Source organism: Neopsephotus bourkii, unplaced genomic scaffold (assembly GCF_033783945.1).
Source record: "Neopsephotus bourkii isolate Nb327-2 ecotype Australia unplaced genomic scaffold, CSIRO-AGI_Nbou_v1 NB_518, whole genome shotgun sequence".
Classification (NCBI taxonomy): Eukaryota; Metazoa; Chordata; class Aves; order Psittaciformes; family Psittacidae; genus Neopsephotus; species Neopsephotus bourkii.
Genome location: NW_026901019.1, coordinates 2,304,187 through 2,327,046, shown reverse-complemented (window position 1 = coordinate 2,327,046; position 22,860 = coordinate 2,304,187). Strand labels below are relative to the sequence as shown.

Sequence of the window (22,860 nt, the reverse complement as noted above, 5' to 3'; positions counted from 1 at the left end):
ATGTCCCAGTCACATACTGGTACAACCAGCTACAAGTGCGCTCTTGATAAAAACCAATTAACACCCTTTATCTGTGTTCTTTGAAAACTGGTTGATAAAGAATGATCTAAGAGCAATATATTATTTTACCTGAGAAGTTAATTAAGCCACACTACTTCAATAGCGAGCTTCTGAAGCACCACAGATCTGAAGAACTCATACACATTAAACTATTACAATCATGCACTTTCTTTGTTAAACCTCACTCTAAAGGGAAGCACAAATCACTTTGCAAACTATGGAAGAAGTCCACCAAATAAGTGCAATGCTTTGTCCAGATAAAGAAACATTTGTATGAAACATTCTAATTATAGTCTGGCAAGGCTTAAAGAAAAAGCTCAAATAAAGAGCACACATCTGCTACACACAGGGGTTTTTTACAGACTGTTAAGTACCTAACAGTGCTCAGGTATCTCAACCCCCTGAAGATAAAGGAGTCAAATTCTGAAAGCTTTTTTTAAATAAAATTCAATAGATCTAGTCTTTTTATTTTTTAATCAAGAAGAATATAATTTCCTGTGTGTTAAATAGATCTCTACCACCATTAGGATGAATACAAGTCTAGTCATTGAAATGTATCAGTTTGAAAACTGATAAAGGAAAACTCTTTTATAAAACACACTATTGGCTTCTGGTGCTCACTGCAACAAAGTATTGAAGCCAAGAGCACTAAAAACAAAAAGAAAAGAAAAAGAGAAAAAGAACTATTTTTTTCTAGGGATAAAAATATCCACAGCTCTGGGGAGATATAAATGCTTGGTTATGACAATGTAAGCCATCCCTGCTGGATATAGCTGGAAGTTGGGTTTAGATGCTTATTCCATACGTACATATTAGAGTGCTGCTTGTCTTTCAAATAGTGTGATAGACTACTAGTGTCTGCAACTGTATCTTAGACAGGATGAAATGCCCATTTCATGGCACGAGAGCACTCACTTTCAGCCTCAAACAATATTAGACATGCTACCTTTATTGTTGCCAAATTAGGGCCTCCCCATGGGTTAGTTCACTAAAGGTCACACCACTAACTTTCACGCTCTTCAAAATTAGCACTTGTAGGACATTCTGGTTTCATTCCTCACAATTTTCAGGGTCAGGTACGTCATTTTATGAAGCTTCTCTAAAAATACCATCCACAGACACCTAAACATATATACTTTTAACAACCTAAGCATAAAAACAATCTAAGCTCCTATAGATTTTTTTGTGCTTTGATGCAATTCTGTAGGATAAGCAGAGAAATTTACTACAATCTAAGAAATGTTAAGTTCCCCCACATTTCACACACCTCTAGGGAAAAGCCTGAATTAAGCTTATATACTCTACATTCACATGTTTCTGACCCAAGTTAAAGATAGGGAAGAAAAATGAAATTGAACAACTATATATTACCACAGTTCAGAATAATTATGTATTGTCACATTTCAGGACTTGTAGCCAAGTTTAATAGTGGAAAGTATTATTTTTGAAAGTCCAGCCTAGTTTTGACGTCTATTTGCTTTTGCTTAAAGGAAAGTTGAGCTTACCATTGTATTTCATGTAAGTCAAAGATCTCTCTGCTTCCACTCATTTTATTAAGGTGATTAACAGCATAGTAAGTATTACCACAGTGAGATCAGATGCAGGTTTCCGGGCCTTTAAGGCCATTAAAAGCCACCAAAGTAGAAGCTGCTACACACGAGAACTCAAAGTATATGTTCTAAGGACAAATGCCATTCCAAAAAATCAGAGGAGGATGCATTCCTCTCTTACAGAAGATGGTACCATGTTCAACCATGAGCAGCATTTTCAGACTCCATGCACAGACTTTAAAAACCATCTAAAACTAATCAGATTTCATTTAGCCAATAAGCTCAATGCTATAATAACCTGGTACCCACAGATCACAATTACTGCATTATAGTGTATATCATGTTTGTCAACCCATTTTCAGGCACTAATTTACAAAATGATGATTGCTGGTTTTATGAACCACATTAGCTAGAACATAGAGCCCCGGATTTAACCTTTTGTCTTCAAAAGATCTTTACCAGAAGTTTAATTTTTAGACTGAAATTAATCTTTCCCTGAAATATATTTTCTTTTTTATGTAAGGAAAATGGTTTGTTCCACGTACAACACCAATTTTTTAGTAGACCAAAGGATGCTTATACAAGTTCATGTACATTTCTAAGTTGTCTTGCTACAACTTTAAGCAAGAATAAAAAAATTCCAGGCTTAATTCATTTAACCCAGTTACAATCATTTAATTCCATTCACAATGTTGAGGATAACTTGTAACATTTGCTCATTTAGAATAACAGCTTCTGTTAGTATTTTGAATTTGCCAAGGGAGAAGAACACAGTCTCTGGAGGTTAATTTGTCTCAGCTGACATCTTTGCCAGGATTACAATTTCTAAGTGGGCAGCCCTCAACAAAAGTTTATTCCAAAGAGGACAGATCAAGCAGACATTCAGAAAAACCAGTTCAAGTAAAATGCTGTGATGTAGCACAGTTTTTTCTGGCTGCCTGACTCCCAGCTCATGGTAGGTTGACACGGATGAGCTGTGGGGCTTTCTGTTCAGTTTACTGCATGTCCACACAACACGTAAGACTGTGAGAAGTAAACGTCTGATTCCTACTTTGGGACTGTAAGTAATAAAAACCTTATCTGTAGTTATCACTGGGCAACAACACTCAAACTTTCAGGGCTGCAAGCTCCACATATTGGCACAAAAGACATTCAACTATGAATGATCTCCAATAAGGTTGGCATGGGTTGTCCAGGATTTCATTGGGATTTAAGCTGTCACAGAGGAAACATGTTGTTGAGGTGCTTTACCCAGTAAAAATTCAAATCGTCAAACAGTCCAGGTTGGAAGGGACCTCAAAAGATCATCAGGTCCAATCCTTTGTAGGGAAAGGGAGCCTAGGTGAGATTATCCAGCACTGTGTCCAATCGTATCTGGGAAACCTCCAGCAGTGGGGAAGTTCTTCTAGTGAATGACTGTTCTTACTATAAAAAAAACCCCTGTCTTCCTTTTATTGAGATGAAACCTCTTCTAGTGCAACTTGTATCTGTTACCCCATCTCCATGTGGCTCTTTGTGAAGAGAAAGCCTCTGTCCTCTTTGTAGCTGCCCTTGAAGTATTGGAATACTGTGATGAGGATCCCCCCCAAGGGAACCTCAGTCTTTCCTCACACAGTAGGTTCTCCAGCCCTTTGATCATCAAAATTATGTTCTGCATAAAGAAATCAGGCCCACATTTTTGCACATGGGTACGCATTTTTAATTTCAGGGGGGGACAGAGACAATTCTCCCTGAGAAGAGCACCACTAAAACCGTATTACAGCACTGAAAACTCAATTCTGTTCTTTCTTTGACTTTGCTCACTACTCAGCAAAATGTCTCCTTGTTAATTATCGACTTCATCACCAAGGGACAGCTTAATCACAAGACTGTCTGAAGTTCAGGCCATCACAGCAGTACTAGCAGAGAATTCTGCACTGCACATAATTGGCCAGGTAATTAGAATACAACATCCTTAACTGCTCAGTTACCAAATGTAAACGGCACAGTGCTCAGTGCTTGACTGGTGGAGGGCCTGGGGGAAACAGTACAGCTGCCAAGTGCCCACTTTTACTTCTTCACACTGTAGGTAAGTGAGCAGCGTTAGTGGCTTACTGCCATCCCGTTCTCCTGTGGGGTGGTGGAAGTCCTATCATTCTGGGATGTAAAAGCAATTCAGCAAACTGGCTGCATTTCAGGGCATCCAAATCCACGTGAGAATAAAATAATAAAGGCAGGATTTCTGACAAGGAGAGAAAACCAGCATGCTGACAACAATGACAATGTACTTGGCTCCGACGTCTACAAAACAGCATCCCCGCCAAAATTGAGAGCGCTACCTTGTGGCACAGGGTGCAGTTGCAGGCTCCGTATTACAACACCTGCATGGTCTGAGATAGAGAAGTTTTCAGCACACCATGTTTCTGTATGCATGTTGCTGGGAAGAGCAACCCTTACTTTTCTGTAGTTCAACATCTGCCTGCCTTTCTTCAAAGATATTTACAATACCCATATCTACTCCTCATGTCAGTAGAGTAAAAAGGGCCATTTTGTAATCTCATCTGGTATGGCACAATCTCTGCTCCCTAAGCACCATTCTGAGAGCCCTTTTCTAGACCTATTCCCATTTTAGATTTCCTTTCTCAAACACAGCTGGCCAGACTGGTGGGTGAGCAGTCTGCGTTTGGCACTATTACTGTTTTATATGCAATGGCAACAGCACATTCTCTTCTCCCTCAGCAGACCTTTACCTGTCTGCTGTGGCAACTAAAAGATACTTTCTATCTGCTCTTACCCCTTCCAGGCAATAAATCCTCTGCGTGGAACAGAAATTCTTACTATGCTCCATGTACAAGACTTTTTATTTTTTGCTACAGTTTTTGCTTTTGGGACTCCATTCCATTCTCCATCAAAAAAAGAACTTAGTTTCTATTTCAGGTTCATTTAAGTCCAGCATCATTAGTATAATTAGAAGCTTTATACAATAGCATAAGAACAAATACCCTGCTGATATTAAGTAAATAATCTCCTTAAATTAATGTTCTTCATAAGCAGCTCTACTAATGCAGGATCTGCCTCTTGATAAATCAAAAAAAATGTGGAATTTCAACATGGCTATATTAACTTCAGGTCGTTTAGGATGTTACCCAAAAAGCTAATTTGACTTGGTATAGGATGGCCCAAACTTGTCCAAATACCTGGATAAAAACATCCAAACTGCACACATTGCATATTTGACATGAACAGGACTTGCAGGATCTCAGAACTTTTAAATCAGCCTGTTTATTTTACATTTAGCCACATAATCATGTTCCAGAGCACTGGATAAATAGCCTTCACCGAACAGGGATGGACACCCCCTAAACCATGTTCATTTAAGAATAACATTTTCTTGCTAAAAATCTAACTTTTTTGTTATCTGAATTAATGCAACAAAACCAGTTAACAAAGAGAACACTTTATATCAATCTTACTTTATAACACTTCACAAACTGTATTTGCTTACAACAGTGGCCTAGACATTAAATAATCAATCTAAAGGTCAAAACTAGAAACTTAATGCAAGCTTTACAAGTTCCACATCTTCTTCATATCATTATTTAACTAACTGCAGTTCAAGAATGTCTTCATTAACCTGCAGGAGTATGAAAACACACGAGCGTATTTGAGGATTCTTACGACTCTAGCTACACTCTTTATATTTAATGGGGAAAAAAGAAAATAAGAGAATTTTGGACTTTAGGTAAAATAAAACTGCTCTCACTGGAATCTATCAGACTCTGGAAAGCCCTGATGATAAACTCAGCCTCACAAAGCTCTCAATATTCCTTCTGTTTCTTTTTCTAATTTCAGAAATAAAATACATGCTGCTCCCAGTCTGAATACTTGTCCAGCCTTCCCATAAGGACAAACAACTAAGATGCTCTACCTATACTTGCAGTACTTGGCCTGCCTAAAGACCCCTATGATGTGAAAAGTTGTATCTGTTTCACTGGGTACTTTGCACTCTGCAAAGTTACAGTCTTTTTGCTTTTCAAACCATAGCTGAACAAACATACCAGCAGTATAAACTAATATCATTCATCATTAATCTCCAGCCTTTACAGATTCTGGCATGGGTGTATTAAACTTCATGTTTCCTTGTAATACGATTTCAATTCAGTGATTCACCATACTTACTTTGAATTAATATCACAACTACCCAGGACAAACGCTACTAAACCCATGGCTTGTATCACCATACTGAGTCAAGAGAACAGGAAATAAGTAAAAGTTTAACTTAGAAGGAGCTGGGTTTAACTCTTCTGAAATCACTGCACCAAGACCACTCTTAATGCATTTAGCAGCAATTAATTCTCAAAGCCAAAACAGCTGCACATTGCTGATGCTCTCCAGATGCAAGGTAAGGAATTAAATCATGGGATAATTCAATTGGAAAATTGCTTGTAATTATGGAGAATGCAGCGTCTGCTTGACTCCTTGTGGTGATTGGTAACTGCTTTAAGAATAGTGAGGTAGTCTGCACAATGCATAGCGAATACAGATAAGTAGCTGTGCTAGGAGAAATCTCATTTAGCTTCACAAAGATATGGGTTTAACATTGTTAAAACTGTATTTGCTGACATTAATGATAATCCATTTTCACTGTCCCATTACTGCCAATGACCCACTATCACACACAGAACAGTAATATCAACTTATAGCACCTTTCCTCTGAAGGAACTCGAAGTACTCTGCAAACATACGAAATGTGGTCCTACTTTAAAGAGTGATCCAAAAAGGGTTTGCTCTTTCTCACCTCACTTAATACACAGGCAAGCAAAGAGCCTTGTTCTAACACATCATTTAAATCTCTGATGCCACAAGGCTGAGAACTTACAGCAATGAAGAAGGCTGCTCCTCCACCTCGGATATTAAAAGTAATGTTCTCAGTTATGTTTCAACCACAAAGAGCACCCTTTGCCCAAAAAGACTGCACAAACATCTAGTCAGAGACCCTCTAGAACTGTTGACAACAAGGAGAATTACAGGAAAAACTGGTCTTTTGGACTGACAGTTACCGATGCAAAAACAAAAGCCATTCTGTCATCTGTAAACTGAGCACATGTATCCTTAAAATAACAGGATGAAGCAGTTTTCTGTTCTCTCTTTGTAAAACAGACTTACTAGAACTGATCCTTACTAGCATTACAACATCTGACAGAGTCTGCTGAGTATTTTAAGGAGTCTTGCTCACTGGCAAAATGAGGGACAAAATGGCTGCTGTATGGGATCATATACCTACTGAGTCAGTGAGGGAAAGGGGAAAGCACCTAGAAATACTCATTTCCAGTTTCCTGGTGTAACTACTAAAATACAGAGCTCAGTTTATAGAAAGCCAGTTCCAGTAGCAGTGGTTTCTATGGCACATTATATTCCTGTGTTTTAGCTATTGAAAGGTTCTCTACTTTACAAAGCATTAACAGAAAAACCTTTAGGGAACTAAAGATCAATTATTTACAAGTGGCTTCAAAATCAATCATCCAATCTTGAAGCTGAAGCTGTTATATTTAGCACTATTAACTACACGATAATTAAAATTGATTACAAAGTCACAACCCCTCATTAAGTTGCTGTCAATTGGGGGGGAAATTCCTCAAAAGCAATTTTTTCTTTTTTTTTAAAGTGATTGTAAAAAGATTGCCATCAATTAAAGAGACATCTGGGAATATGGAGAAGGTGATAAATGATCTCCTCTTCTCAGTGCTAGCACTTTGTAGACCAAATGTGTTCCAGGGGAGAAATCCTTATGGTTGTTATCCCCACCTGGAAAGGAGTGGAAACACCATTGTGCTGGGGCCAGTGACAAGTCATTCTCCTTCTGTATGTTCTGTGGTGAACAAAGTACAGGTCTCAGTAGCAGAGATGACCTGCTGTCAAACACAACGCGTTCTGTGATCCCAGTACTGCAAAGAGGCAAGCCTTGTATTTCAACCTAACAAAGCCCTTAAACATATGCTGTAAGAATGTGAGTAGAAATAATTGTGAGAAGTACAGAGAACTTCTTTGTGTATTTTACTGTCACACAGCAGATACTGGTCCTTCGCAGGACTGAGCCCTACAGCAGTAACCAAATATGCTGATGATTCTACACAACTCACCTGCTGTTCCACCAGTTTTCCCCTCCCTGAGCTAAATGCTATTAGTTTAGGGTTTTATTCTGAAGAGAAATAAAATGCTCAGTACCACCACCATCCTTAGTATAATTTTTCAGATTGCAAAAGAGCTCCCAAAATATGATGTTTTTTCCCTTTTCAGCTTGTTTCACAAGCTTGCAGTACAGGTTGGCAAGCTGCTGCTGGTCTAAGTCGCTGGTCTAAGTCACTGGTCTAACGCCAACTCTGTCAAGCATCAGTGATTAACTGGCTCACACTCAGACCTCACTCTGATCTTTCGGCTGTCCCACACTCTGGGCAGGAAGTTCAGAACATCCACACACATAGCAAGCACTGATTTCCCTCAAGTATACAGAGGTGAGGAAAAGGGGCACCACATTACTTCCTGACACTACCACCCCAGCTGAAATCTCTCAAGGTAAGAAAGGCATTGCACCCATGGTAAAAAAAACCAACAAAACAGAGCTGTCACTATGCTTGCTCTCATACTTGCAGCAGTGACACAAGGCACATCTTTATCATCTCTGACAGTGCCAGACTTTTAAGAAACATCCCAAACTTCAGTCTAACATGTTCTTTTAGGCAGGTGATAAGAGACTGGAAGCTATTTCTGCAATATCACAAACAGGCCCATTGCAAATATATCAGGGCTAGCAAAATGTCACTTCCTGTGGTCATCCAGCAAGACCAAGATCCTTTCAGAGGAGAACAAGAGGACATTACCTGTTAAAGATCAGAAGAGGAGGAAGGAATAAGAAGGTGCTTTTCAGAAAACAAATAAAAATAAAACCAACACAGCTTTGATTACATTGCACAAGTGAAAGAGTAATCTGCAGTTCACTAAGTGTCTGCAGACTCTATTATGAATAGCTATTTTAGCAACAAAGAATTGTTCAGCAACTCAGTTTCATTAAAAATAACGGTCTGGTTTGCTTCTAAGAGTAGCATACCCAGTAACAACCAAGTAACCAACCAAGAAACCAACAGGTCAGTTAATTTTTACGAGTCATTTAGGTCATTCTTGCTGCAATGTCCATGAACAGGTTCACACTCAGGGCTGGTCTTTGGTGCCTCACCCTCCCGAGAGTTAATGGCTGTAACATTAAATAACACACAGCAATCAGTGTGTAGTTCTAATGCAGTACACTTCACCTGCCCACCCACAAAGCACACTGAAATGTGTCATTTCATACAGATAAGTATGTAGAGAGCAGTTAAAGGCACTGTCTGTAATGTGCATATTTTACATAGAGTTAATTCCCAAGCCTTAATTCAGGGCTATCCCAGCCAAACTCCTCCATGCAAAAAAACTCTTCCCCTCAGGTAAGCAGTGCCTTACATCAGGTGAGGTCCCTCACCTGGTTGGAGCTCAGTTATTTCAATTACATTTTGTCAGTCACGCTGCAATGAAAACACAAGACAAAGATCACCCCTGCACTGCTGGAGTACCAGCAAGGTCCCCTCCCCTTGTCTAGGCTGACCTTCGCATCAGTTCAGTGGAACAAATTGGAAGTGCTCAGCTTCACACAGCAGTCACCCATGACACAAATTCCCCAAACAGCTAAGCACATAAGCAAATGCACAACACCAATACTACAGAAAGCGTATTAGCTCTCCTATGACTTTGCAGTCATTTCTCATCACTACAAGGAAAACTTGAAGTCTCATCCTCGAAGGTTCATCTGCAGTGAAATATCCTTAATCCCTGTCCCTAAGTCTTGGCAAATGCCACTGTACAACAGAGGAATTAATGGAAGCCCAAATTCAATTTCTAAATAGTCAACATTTTGATTTTTAAGTTGTTGAGTTTCCCTTGATTTTAAAGCAATCCGGAATAATACTGCTGATCTCAAGCACCCAAATATTCTATTATTCATAGTCCATATTCAATTCAGCTTTACGTATGATAAAAATCATAGACAGCAAATATCCACAATCATCCAGTCACACCAACCTTGAAAAGGCCTGGAGTACCTTTCAGCCATCTCTTGCTTCAGAACCATTACAATTATCACTATTTCTTCCAAGAAGCTTACAGGAAACTGGGATTCAGATTTCCTGTTCTCTGATTAGGTGATCAACTCCTTCAGAAAAGCTGTAACTTTTCCCACACCTCTATTCACCTCTTTGCATGGATGGGTATGACAACCAGCTACATACCCTACACTATTATTCATACATAAGAAAATGTCCTTTAAGAATCTTGCTATTAAAAATGTTTATTATTGCTGTTCATTCAGCTGTTGCCACTACAAGGAAATGGCTTGGCATCTTTACAAAGTAGTTTTAGAATCTACTCTTGCTTAACAGGTACTCCTCTGGCTTGGTTAGTCATTGGAAAAGTCATTTTGGGTGGAAGCCACTGCTTCTGAACTAAGACACGTAATATGTCATCTTATTCTAAGACTCTTGCTTTTAACCCCTAATTGATGATAAAACAAAGATTAATTATCTAAACTGTTAATTGCTCAGGAATCTTGATTTGACAGTGATGTAGCACTAAATATATTGCCCTGCACCAGCTGGATAAATAAACCAACAACAGAATTAAAATGGTTTTACACTACTCTGTAATTAGGCAGCGAGGCTACCACAACGATCTTTCCTTTACCCCAATCTAAGGAAGTTCAATATGTAAAAATGCAAAGATCTGTATGTCATAGTAAAGTTTCACCTCCCGTGAAGTGACCTTGCTGAGACACAGGATCAACTAAGGCAGGCAGAGCCTGCCTGATCCACAGCTGCCAGCCTGAGAAACCTGTGATTTTTTTAGGGCAGTCAAACATAAGCCATCCTCTGCCTCCGCCCCAAATACTTCCACACATTCAGGAAAAACACAGAGTGGAATTAAACCTTTCTGATAATGTTGTTTTAATGTGGCCTTTTTATTTCTTCAATGCTCTGAATACACACCTTGAAACCAGAACATAATTGAAACTTCAGCAGCTCAAAAATCAATACCAGAATTCTGCAGCTTGTGCTTTTCTTTGACAAACGGAATTACTGTGCCAGGTGAAAGACAGTTGCGTTCTAACCTTTATTATGCTGTTTATGTGCATTGCAAAGCTCCAAATGACTGCCTGACCTTTCCACTTCCCCACTGGAAGCACAGGAAAGCAGCAAGATGGCCCACACAAAAAGCAACAAACAAAGCGAGTTATTGCAGTTCTGTCCTACATAAGATTTATTCTTTGAACTCAGGCAATGCAAGCAACAAACCTTCTGGTTCTGATGTATGAACGCCTCTCCAAATCTGGAGAAGTCTACTCATCATCTTGTTTATTTGTGTTTACACCAGGTCATTTAGAAAGCCTGACACAGAAGAGTGAGAAGATCTGCTCACAGCCATCGAATAAGAAGAAGAGAAAACGCAGAACAATGGCCAAAACAAAAGCTCGCTATTACATTTCTTGAATTCTTAAGGAAATGCCATTCAGAATTAAGTGGTGCTTGCTTCTCTCATCTCTGTTGTGACACTGGAGCATTCAGCTAACAAACCTGACTTTCACCTAGGTTTACAAGGGATATGAACCATAAATATCACATCAAAATCACTTTAAGATAGTCTTTTTTCATTTTAACAAAAGACAGTCATTCGTATTTACCTTCTTCTAAATTCTGGTTATTCAAGAAAGCTAAAATGCAAGGGTCAAGCATTTCTACATCGCTTGCTTTTGATAGACAAGAAAGACTCACACTGGGACTAAATGGAGTTAAAGGAACTTCGAGAAAGTACCTTCTTTGAAAAGACAAGGATGCATATTGTAATTCACTGCACAGAATGGCAGCATGGCTCAAAATAGGAAGAGGGACCAGGACTGGAGATCCCAAATCAACAACTCGATACTGTAGTACGTATCCCAGCAGACTTCAAACATAACATGGAGGGCTATATTCTATAGCTCCCCTCAGTGCACAGTCTCTGACAAGAAGCAGAGACACACAAGTGTGTAGAGAAAATACTCTGAGAAGCCTGACTGTGTTTGCTTCCCTCTCCTGCTCTCCCAACATGGCCATTCTCATGTTCCCACATTATACCATCTGTTTAATTACTGTGCTCTCAAAACAAGCAAACAAAGAAAACAGATGAAACTTCAGGGATAGCTTCTCACTCATAATTGAATAGATGATTATTCATTAGAATCCAGGCAAGTTGCTTGGGGCCAGCAAACAGACATTGCACGGTATTAACAAAAATCTAGTTTTAGAAACACCAACCAGAATTCTCCCTCAGTATCTTTAACACTGCAACCTTCCCTGGTTACTTTGAATAGGATATAATAAACATACTCAGTCTAAGCTGCTCTAAGAGAAAACAGCGATGCTCATAGGTCTCCCTCCCCTTGAAGGTAACAGCAAATTAAACTTCTTTTGGTCAGCTCTAGAATTAACAATTCCTGTAAGATTTAACCTCTGAAGGCATGTCTAGGGGGATACCTGGGTTTAGCTCAGCCTGCCCTAAGATCCTGACTGAATCATGGTATTTTCTCCAACACAGTTCCAAATTAAGAGTTTTTTACTTCTGTTTAATTAGTTGGATTTGGTTCTTGGCAAGAGTCGCAGCTGTAAAATGTCTCATCTTTCAGAGTTCTGTGACTCTCTTTAATGTATTCATCCAAGCATAGGTAAGATAGCTACTGCAACACAGACACATCATCACTGATGTGAAGAATAACAGTGAAATTATTTCAGTTCTTGTCAATTTACTGATGCTTTTAATATAATCTCACAGAGTAGATACGTAGAAAACCCACATGAGGATGTTTATTTATTACAAGTGGACAAAACCAACTTCATCACAGAATTACTGGACAGCAACAGGCATCTAACTATTAGAACTAGTTAGGTTGTAAGAGATACAAGTTTGGCACAGCTAAGAACACAACTCACCTTGGGTTACTGATTTAACCACGCTGTGCTTTAATTTCTCTTTGATGTCATGGAGAAATGTTTCTCCCAATTCTTTAAACCTGTATGAAGTGCCCTATTTAGTACTCAGAGCCTCAGACCTAAAGCACTAAAGCAGCATAGGTTATTGTAGTAACTGACAGTGGATATAATTAGGCTGTGATTGGTAAGGAGGGGCAATATGCAGCAAAGTGGCTGCAAGGCTTACAGGGTCTTGTCTATAGCCCTTTGTCATACATTGTTTTTATGTACAGAGCTGTATACCTGAGCTGTCCCTAGTACGGTTAAAAAATAAGTATACAAAAAAGAGAGGGAGTTTTCTTTCTAGCCTGCCTGCTATCAAATAACAATTACTTAATTCACTGCATATTCTTTCCAGAAGAATGATTTTTTTTAGACTTGAAAAGTTTGATTAGAAAAACAAAACAAAACAACAAACACAACATACTCATGGATGTACATTAACATTTGGGGATAAAGAACAATGCCTCTACGTGACAGAGGGGGGGGGGGGAATAATTACAGATGTGTGTTAATCCAGTAGTCTTTCCCTCTAAAAAAGGTCAAACACAGCCAAGAGCAGGCTACACTTCCCTCCAGCTGTCCTTTTAATGTGCCTCTCATCTTGCCAAGGAGAAAGAATCATTAAGGCTGAGAAAGAGACCATTTAACAACCCATTTCTTCTTCATTGTCTGGACTTTTTTTGGACATACTTGTTAAAGTACATTAGTCACAGGTATGCAGCAAGCCATCAGAGCATGCTATCATCTGATGCACACTGAAATTAATTTCTCTTTTTCAGCTTGTGGAGCAGAATGCTTCATGTCAAGCTGCACTCAAGTCTTCACTGAATTAAGGAATGAACAAACAGGATTTCTACAATCAACAAACCCACGTGCTTACCCACAGTCCCTATAAATACAGAGCTACTCTATAAACAAACACACTGTCCTACAGCGAGACAATAATTTGCCTCTTTAGAGCAGGCTCATAAAAGGGAAATCATTTTGTAATAACAAAGCACAAATGTAGTACTAATGAGAAGAGCAAGCTGCAAAATGCTAAGAACACCTGGTGCATTCCTTGCACTGACAGAACCTGAGCTGGAATCTTATCATCAGAAAAAGGCTGCATTTCCTCCCCCTCCTTCACAGCCCAACAGGCTCTGGAAGCCAGTTTGGTTTGTATTTGCTGTATTAATGCTGCATAAGTTCCTATGGAGCTGTGCTGTAATGCTTGATATGTGTATGTTGCCAAGTTGAGTATCAAAATTTCAATCTCAACTAGAAGAGCCAGAACTATTCACTGTAAATAGCATTTTTTTATTTTAAAACCCTTCCTGTTTACAAAGAACTTGAGAGTCATCCCTAAAAATTCATAAATCTCATTCGCAGTAACAGAGATGAGTAATTTTCAGTCCATGTGTTGCTCCAGATCTCAACTCTTCTACTGTTTCACTTGTGGTTTATAGCTGATCCTTCAACTCACAGCGATTATTCCTACCAACTCAATGGATAAATCTTAAAAATGAAAATAACTAAGAGAAAACTGAACCCTCTTTTGACTAAACAAAAGTGCAAAAGTTTACAAATCTTCATAGAATACCTGTAGCTTACCCAAACGCTTATAAATACTAAACCTAGGGTGGCATCCTACCACATCAGTATCTTTCTGAGGACTGTTCAGCCATCTGGACTGAATCTGTGCAGGTGAGGATGATCCACATTCTTCTCCAGCATTAAAAAGGGGGCAATAAACATTCAGGTTTGCAAGATTTTTGTCAACATTTGCAACAGGTTCAAAACTATTTTTCCCCTAAAACAGAAAATATCCCAAGATGACAATTTTTCTGGGGCTTGTCAGACCCACCTCCAAACTCTGCATAACGATTACTATAGAAAAGCATACATCCTCTGTTTCCTTGTTTAACAGACACATAAGATAGAGCACTTCTGTGAGATAAAGGCATATCCTCAAACCAGTCTTAAGGACTAATGCAAAGGGAAAACTTTTGTCTGTCCAGCATGAGTTCTTAATGTTTTACCCTGGTAAAGAGCTACCTTTTCCAGAGAGAACCTTTTTCCCCAATTTTTAGTGGAATTCTAAGTGTTACAAGTCTTTTTTCTGTTTAAAGGGTCCTATACGAAAAATAACTTCTCAACTACTTACTTCTTGCAAGCCCACATTGATTTATTCTCTACTGTTTTGTTAATAAAGCGATAATCTGAAACAAAATATTATTTATTATCTTGTATTATCTGCCTCATTCTTCTTTGTCTGAGGAATCATAAATTAAAGTCAACAGCCATTTTATAGTCCTGCAGTTCATTATCTCCCATTTGCTAATATGCTCAGTGCCTCAGCCTTGCTCCTTCTCTTTAGTAATAATTACAAAAATCAAAAGCACCTTAACATAACATGGAGATACTTCTTGGGTTAGAACTTACGTAAGAACTTTTCAACTACTCAGTGCTGGTCAGGACATTGTCCTCATTCATCTCTCAACTTCCCCTGCCATCCTTCATGAAACTTTAATCTACATTTTCCATTAAGGAGTTGTCTCAATTGGTGTTCACGCTTCCAGGGTGGCTTATTACTTTTTCAATTCTGATTTGAAATGGTGGTCACACCTCCCCAACTTATCTCTTCGTCTGACATTTTTATCAAGTACCTGCATATTTTCACCATCCTGAAATCTTCAGATCACAGAAGCAGAAATTCACTTTATCTAGAATCATACCACCACAGTCAGGAGTGTTCAAGCCTCTGATCGTTTAAGTTTGAAACTTCATTTACGGTTGGAAAGGGATTAATTTGCCATTTGATCGAGCACACATCTGGATCCACTTTTTGTGCACTTGTTTTGGGTCCAGTTGCTGCTGGTCCTTCCTCCTTAAATACACAAAATTAACTGTGTACCAGTGATTCCTCTCTTCCTCTTCCTTGTAAAATGACTCTGAAGGAAGCCACAGCTGTGCTCCCAGACCTGGGACCACAATCACCCCCCTCCACAAGTCCATGGGCAACACAGCAACAGTGTTGCTGACAGGAAGCTGGGACTCTGCCTCTCAGGAAGAAGGAAAATACCAAGTATTGCAGTGAGGTAGCAGTAGAGATGAATTCTGGAAAGGCACACTTTCTGAGGGCTGTTAAACCACTCTGCTACTCAGAGCTGAATTATCCTAGAGGCCCTCATAGTACAGAAACCTCTGTGTTTGAATCAAGACTTGAGAGGCACAGAATTTATGGCTGGTTTGACCCATTTCAGGTTTATCAGAGAAGCGAATGACTCTTTCACTTCAGCGTGACAAACACATACATCCACACAGCTGTGAAGTGGAACTTCCTTGTTCCACAAACTCTGTCATTCTAACCACAAACTGGGTTGTCTAACCTGCCTCCTTTGGAAATAACTGCCACAGTTGCAAGATCTGCAATTCCTCGTATTTCATTACAATAGACTGCAGTACATTTGCTGGTATAATAGATTATGAAGGATCATAAATAATTAAGAATTAATCACACTTGTCAAAATAAATAAAGGCAGTCAATGATGCAGAATGCTTGAATTTTTTATAGCATCTTTTTGATTATTCATGAATTAAATGAAGTCTAGTAATCCACAATGGATTGCCTACTCATTACTGCACATACAGGCCTGATTCAGATCCTAACACAGGAGACTTTCCTTTCAATCTTCAGCATATCAGTGGAATTTTAACATTAAATCCCCGATCCTGCAGAAGGTTATACAAGCGTGACTTGGAAATTCTGGTAGCTCCAGCAGACTTTTAGACACTGTGCAGGGCCAAGCTGGCAGATACACTAGTGATTCTACCAGTGATTCTTCAGTGGCAAACAATGATAGGACAAGGGGCAATGGGTACAAACTGAAACACAAGAGGTTCCACTTAAACTTGAGAAGAAACTTCTTCTCAGTGAGGGTGACGGAACACTGGAACAGGCTGCCCAGGGAGGTTGTGGAGTCTCCTTCTCTGGAGACATTCAAAACCCGCCTGGACACGTTCCTGTGTAACCTTATCTAGGCGTTCCTGCTCCGGCAGGGGGATTGGACTAGATGATCTTTTGAGGTCCCTTCCAATCTCTAACATACTGTGATACTGTGATACCACCCACTGGTCCACTTATAAGAGGGGGGAGGGAACAGGTTTCCCAAGGAAGTAGTGTAATCACTGTCCTTAAGAAGTGTTAACAAACGGTATAGATGAGGCCCTACATGAACACATGTAGTGACGTGGTTTAGTGGTGGTGTTGGCAGTGCTAGGGGAATGGTTGGACTTGATGATCTTAAAAGTCTTTTCCAGCCTAGCTGATTTTTGCATGATTTGGTATCATTCACAAGGCTTTAACAGGATAGCAAATAGTATTAAGCGTTTAAATAGCACATATTCTCTCTAAATTGCTCTGAAACCCACAGTGCATTTCTCTCCTTTTTCAAAGGGAGAAAAGAATCTGGGCTGGGATGTGAGGGACAGACACAGCACCACACCATCCCTACCAGCACAGACCAAAGATTCATTCACTTCAGCCATATTGGCTCTGAAAACAGACACAGATACATAGGAAAGAATATATGAATGGGGAGAGCAAACAGGTCTACTTCCCTCCCCACTTCTGGCCTTCAGGGATCTATTGCACAAAGACTTCCTGAGCCAGAAAAGGTAGTTTTGAGAATTTAGTAGCTGCATTTTTCTTCCCTGCACAAATCCTGTCAATTTTCACACCCACAAAAGCTTTCAGAATCAAAAAAAAAGGCTCCACAGTTTTACTGTTTGTTACATACTGATCGATCTCCTTTTGCTTTGAACCTGACATCTACTAACTTCATCTGATGCCATCCAATTCTGTATTAGAAGTAGTATCAAATATTCCTTCTCTATCATCCTTTCAGCGTTTCACAAAGTCTTAGACATTTATAAAGCTTTATACATCATATATAAAGATTTTATAAAAGTCTGTGATTTTTATAAAACTCTGCCATGTGTTCCTTTAGATGTCTCCTGCAGGCAGGGCAGCCTTAGTGTTCATAAAAGTGTTCATAAAAGCCAGTCATTACATACTTTAAATCATTCTTGTTTTCCTCCTTTTAATAAGTTCCCTAACTGTACTAAATGATTTTTGATGCACAGGAACCAGAACAGAATGATGTATTCTAGGTACAGCTGCCTCACACCTTTATTCCACAGCATTTCCCATTTTCTACTGCCTTCTCAGTTAAGTTCCAACAACACATTTACTTTGTGACTGCTACCAAGTTGATGTTTTCACAGCTCTATTCTTACCCTAAAATCAGCTTAAGTAATTACAACCAGCTCAGAATCTGTCCTTACATACGCCAAACTCCAATTGTTTCTCCCAGCCCTCAATTCAGCTTACCTACACTAAATTTCACCTGCTGCTATTATCCAGTTAAAGCATCATTTTTTAATTCCTTGCCAGCCAGACCTCCAATCTTTTACCCTGAATAACTTAATATCAAACTGGCACTTCACCATCTAAACCTATTCAGAAGGGCAATGATTTGTGTGACACTGCAGGCTGAACATGCCAAGTGAGTGAAGCACTCAGATGTGACTGTAACCAATGCTGAGACACCTAAAACTAGTTCCTCCTCCAGGTAGCTTGATCAATGCTGATTTGTTCTGATTCATTGAGGCTGAGCTCTATCATGTTGTGGGGAGAGGGGCAAAAATACAGAAGTTCCTCCCATACATCGCAATATGTCATCCAATACATCCGAGTGATTTCCTACTAAAGCTTTTACAGAAAAGTATATGAAGCACAATGTATCATACCCAAGGCATTTGTCTCTATCAACGTCTTGACATGAGTTGATAGCCAAATGACAAGGATGAGCTTAAACCATCACAAAATCAAGTTATGCTATCTGTTTATCTCTGTGCATTACTGTCTGCAAAAGAGATGAAATGAGATTGAGATAATTGGAAGTACAATTTGCAGGAAACAGTGGGGGTTGGATCTACTGTGCTTAATTATTTCAGATTGAAACAGACCACACAACTATCTGTGCCAAGCAGCTGTAATTAAAGTGATTTAAAATAGAGAGATGCTAGCTCCAAGTGTTGATTTTTCAAATGAGTCTTTATACACACACGAGTTACAGTCATCTATGAGCTGCAGACCTACAGCTCTACTGAGGGGCTTACGGGAAAATTACCACTGACAATGTCAAGCATGCCTGATAATTTAAACAAACAAACAAGCAAATGAAACACCCCAAAACCCGGCAGCCTGGCAACCCACAAATCTAAATCCACTCAGTGTGACTCTAGGTACTTGTCCCTAGGAACAGGAGAAAACAGCAGAACAGAAGCTTCAGCCTAAACTGCCCATCTTCCACATGATAAAAACCCTAAAGCTTTGGGCTTTGAAATGGAATTTTATCCCAACAAGCAACTAGTAATCATCAACCAATACTAGCATTTGTTTTGGGCTATGGATCTGGCCAACAGTCTGCTTTGACAGACGTATAAAACTGGATACAGACAAACGTATAACTTTACCAGAAAGAATCCAGAAGAAGCATACATCAGTAACAAGCAGCACTGCAGCAACCCAGCCAGGCTCTTCACCTGGAACAGTACATTCATTCTGTCATGGGTTTTCCCCTCCCCAGCAAGGAGACAGCAATCCTTCTTAACATCAAAAAAAAGCTCATTTTAATTCCTAAATTTCAGCAGGAGCTAGCTTGCACTAGAATTTAAGGAGAACAACCACAGACATTCCGATTTACCTCAAATTTTTGCTTAACTATACCTTTGTAACAAGACATTTAGTATGTGCATGTATGTTCTTTAATGTGAATATTAGAAGGTATTTGCATGCATTACAAATGTGCTCCACCTGCTTTACACACAACACAGTCAGTGCTCAAGCAGTAGGTCTTGGAAGTGAAATTATAATGGCTACTTGGAAAAAGTACTGCACTAGGAGGCAAGGAGGGAGTCTTCATCAGAACTGCAGTGACAGGACAAGGAGTAATTGGTTCAAATTTACACAGGGGAGATTTGGGTTAGATGTAAGGAAGCTGTTCGTTACTGTGAAGGTGGTGATGCGCTGGAACAAGCTGCTCAAAGAAGTTCTGAATGCCCCATCCCTGGCAGTGTTTAGTGTCAGCTTGGACGGGGCTTGGAGCAACCTCCTGTAGTGGAAAGTGTCCCTGTCTGTGGCAGGGGAGTGGAACTGGATGGTCTTAAGGTCCTTTCCAAACCAAACCATTCAACAATTCTACTATTGATATGAATGAGAAAACTGAATTAAAGAATATGAATGTAGCATCACCAAAACTTTTCCCCAGTATCTGTGTGACCATAAGAATTGTTACAAGCAGTCAGACTGCAGGTTTGAAAAGTCAAATGCCATCTTTGACACTTGCTACTAAGAAAAGGATTTTTCCACTTGCAGCTTACTATACAGGAGACTTCTTGAATCAGGACTGTAAACAGACAACTGCATTAGAGAACCAGTGATCAATGCATTCTGCAAGAATTCACCTGATCTTTCTTTCATCTTATGCATACTCTTGACCTCTGTAATACTCATTCATGCATGCATCTTATTACCACCATTTATTCAGGTACTACATAAACAATACCTCCGCTTGCTTGTTCTATACCCAGCACCCATTAACTTCACAGCTGCTTCGCACTGCTCTTCAATGCGCATTTTTATACAAGTTCTACCATCACAGAGAATCTTTGTCTGTTTATTTTTTCCTAGTACAGAAACTGTTCCATATCCCTGATAATCTTTGCTGGCCTTCCCTATATCTCCTTGTTTGCCCGAATAAAGCTTGTAGCCCTAATTCCCCCATTTCCATTTTGTAGCTCCATTCTCATCACCACCACCTGATCCTTACGAGGAGAAGTTTCAAGCAGGTATCACTAACGGCAGGAAGGATGTGAATAATTTTTGTGCTTTCCTGGGTTTAGGAGAGCACAAATGCACCTAAAAAGCTTTTTAGAACTTGTAATCCTAATAAATATGCTACTATTCACAGATATGATCATGAGCAGGAAAAATAATTCCAACAACCCAAATTTTCTCCCAAGGTAGAAGCAAAGTCTGTTCACTCTTTTCAAGCTCTCTTGAGAGACAGGAACTTTTTTCTTCTTGGGGAAAAACCCATTTTTTGTTCCCTTACCAAAAAGATAACCTAATCCCTGGACACAAGGATATTGCCTACAATGGTCTGCATATTAGTAAGCAGTAACCAGGATCTAGAGCAGAGGTAAACACAGGCTATCTTATTCATCTCTTACAAACACTGAATGACCTTCAGGCACCATAGTACTATTCTTAACCAAACACTATCCATAGCATGAGTCTGCCGATTTTCCTCAATACTGTGTCTGGTATTTTGCTTCCCATATATATGATGCAGATTGCTTTTAGACAAAAAAAAAAGATATTTTGTGTGCAGAACGACCCCCTTTGTTTTTTCACACCGCTTGCATTCATTGTCTGCTGCAGTAAAAGAATGATTATAGCTGTCTTGGGTATTTTAGGAGGACATGTTTGTTTGGGTTAGGTTTTATGGTTTGTGGGTTTTTTTATTAGGGATTTGGTGTTTTGTTTTAAAAATTAATCACTACGCTGAAGGGATTACATAGTTGCACTCATCTTACCTCTAGGTGTATTCTCAGAATGATCTCTCTCCGGCCCATCCGGGATGCTTAGCTGTGACATTTCCTCTGCACTCAGTCTCAGCCAGGCATGGTTGGAGGTTTCCTGATCTTTTGAGGTAAGGGAGTATTCCAACTCACAAGGAGATTCAAAATTGCAGTCGAATACTGGAAAAAGAAAACCAACATAGAACATCTCAAGTTAATCAAAACCAGCTTCCTCTGTGCTTAAAGGTGTGTACACATACTCATTTTATACTTCAGCAAGTTTTTCTCCATAATGAGGTAGGAAGAAATGGAGGAAGCCCATAAACAGACAGGCAATAGCATGTCTGAAATGGACTGCAGAGAGAGGTTTGTTATGGAGGTAGCAGCAAATCAAGAGGAAGGCCCAAGAGGCAGCAATTCCCCTTCAGGATAGATTAAAAGGGCAGCACGGGCTGAAGTGGGGAAAGGCATCATCTAGACTGAAAAGGAAATAGCTTTGTTGATAAAATGGCACTGAAAGCCAATCTCCTTGGGGATGCTAGTTCAGATTCTACCAGAACCATTATCGTGCAAAGACTACTAACATGCTTCACAGCATGTTCCATCTGAGTGAGCACAGGACTCTGCAAAGCAAGTTATGAATGCTGGGCATATGTGACATGCTGGTAGCCATAGGGACTGGACCCTGTGAGGCAAGCTTCTGAACCTGGGGTTTGAAATGCTTCACCAAGCCAGCAGAAGCTTGATCTGCTGCTGCAAAGGTTCAGCCTCCAGGCAGCACAGACAGCATCTGCCTCCAAGACAGACCTTTCTTTTTGAGAGGTTTCTCTTTCAGAAACCAATTACCCTACTGGTGCTGCTATGATTCACTTCTCAGTGTCCAATTTACTATCGCACTGTAACTCAAGTTGCTTAACACAACATGCAGTGATAACCTGCACGGATTTTACTTGTAATTGGCAGGATTGCTAAATTTTCTGGAATGTCCAGTAAACATTTGCTTTTGTCACCACAGTCAGCAAGCAACAACAATATTCAGTAACAGAAGGAAACTATTTCAGAACTAACTCAATATTTATGAAAAGGCTAGATCCATTTGAAAAAGCCCAGCAAAAAAAATCCAGCTCTTCCTTGGAATTTTCTACTGTCCTGCCATAGGTATCCAAGTGGAACAACTAATCTGAATTGACATTAGTGGAATTAACTGATTTTTTTTAAAACTTCAATCACATTCTCTATTAAGCATCCGATTTCTTCTTAGTGTGCACAGATTTATGTAGTTCAGCCTATTCTCCTGGTGAGATAACATTTGCTAATCTGAAGGTTAATACTGTTGCCCTCCCACTATAATTTTCCCAGCTAATTTGCCTTTTTAAAAGCAAGCTGGAAAGAGCAGAGTCTATTTTTCCAATTTATATTTGATTTTCTTAATCAGGTGCTTTATCATTCACTCAGCATTTTGAATGCTTCACAACACAATGGAAACCACGTAATGCAAGGAATCCATATACGCCACAAGCACAAGCAGTAATAGGGATTCTACAGATTTCCTT

General features: G+C 39.5%; 1 protein-coding gene and 1 long non-coding RNA gene across 2 annotated transcripts in view; one reads left to right on the top strand and one right to left on the bottom strand.

The window, feature by feature from the left end:
* Positions 1–22,860, bottom strand: part of ALK (ALK receptor tyrosine kinase) — a 314,119-nt gene that overhangs the window by 198,421 nt on the left and 92,838 nt on the right. The window contains exon 3 of the mRNA XM_061350549.1: positions 21,323–21,487. Coding sequence (XP_061206533.1) covers positions 21,323–21,487 — 165 coding nt within the window. The remainder of the gene's footprint in view (positions 1–21,322; positions 21,488–22,860) is intronic.
* Positions 5,856–13,673, top strand: LOC133210817 (uncharacterized). The gene is made up of 2 exons (XR_009725032.1): positions 5,856–5,991; positions 13,456–13,673. It is a non-coding gene; the product is annotated as an uncharacterized LOC133210817 (long non-coding RNA).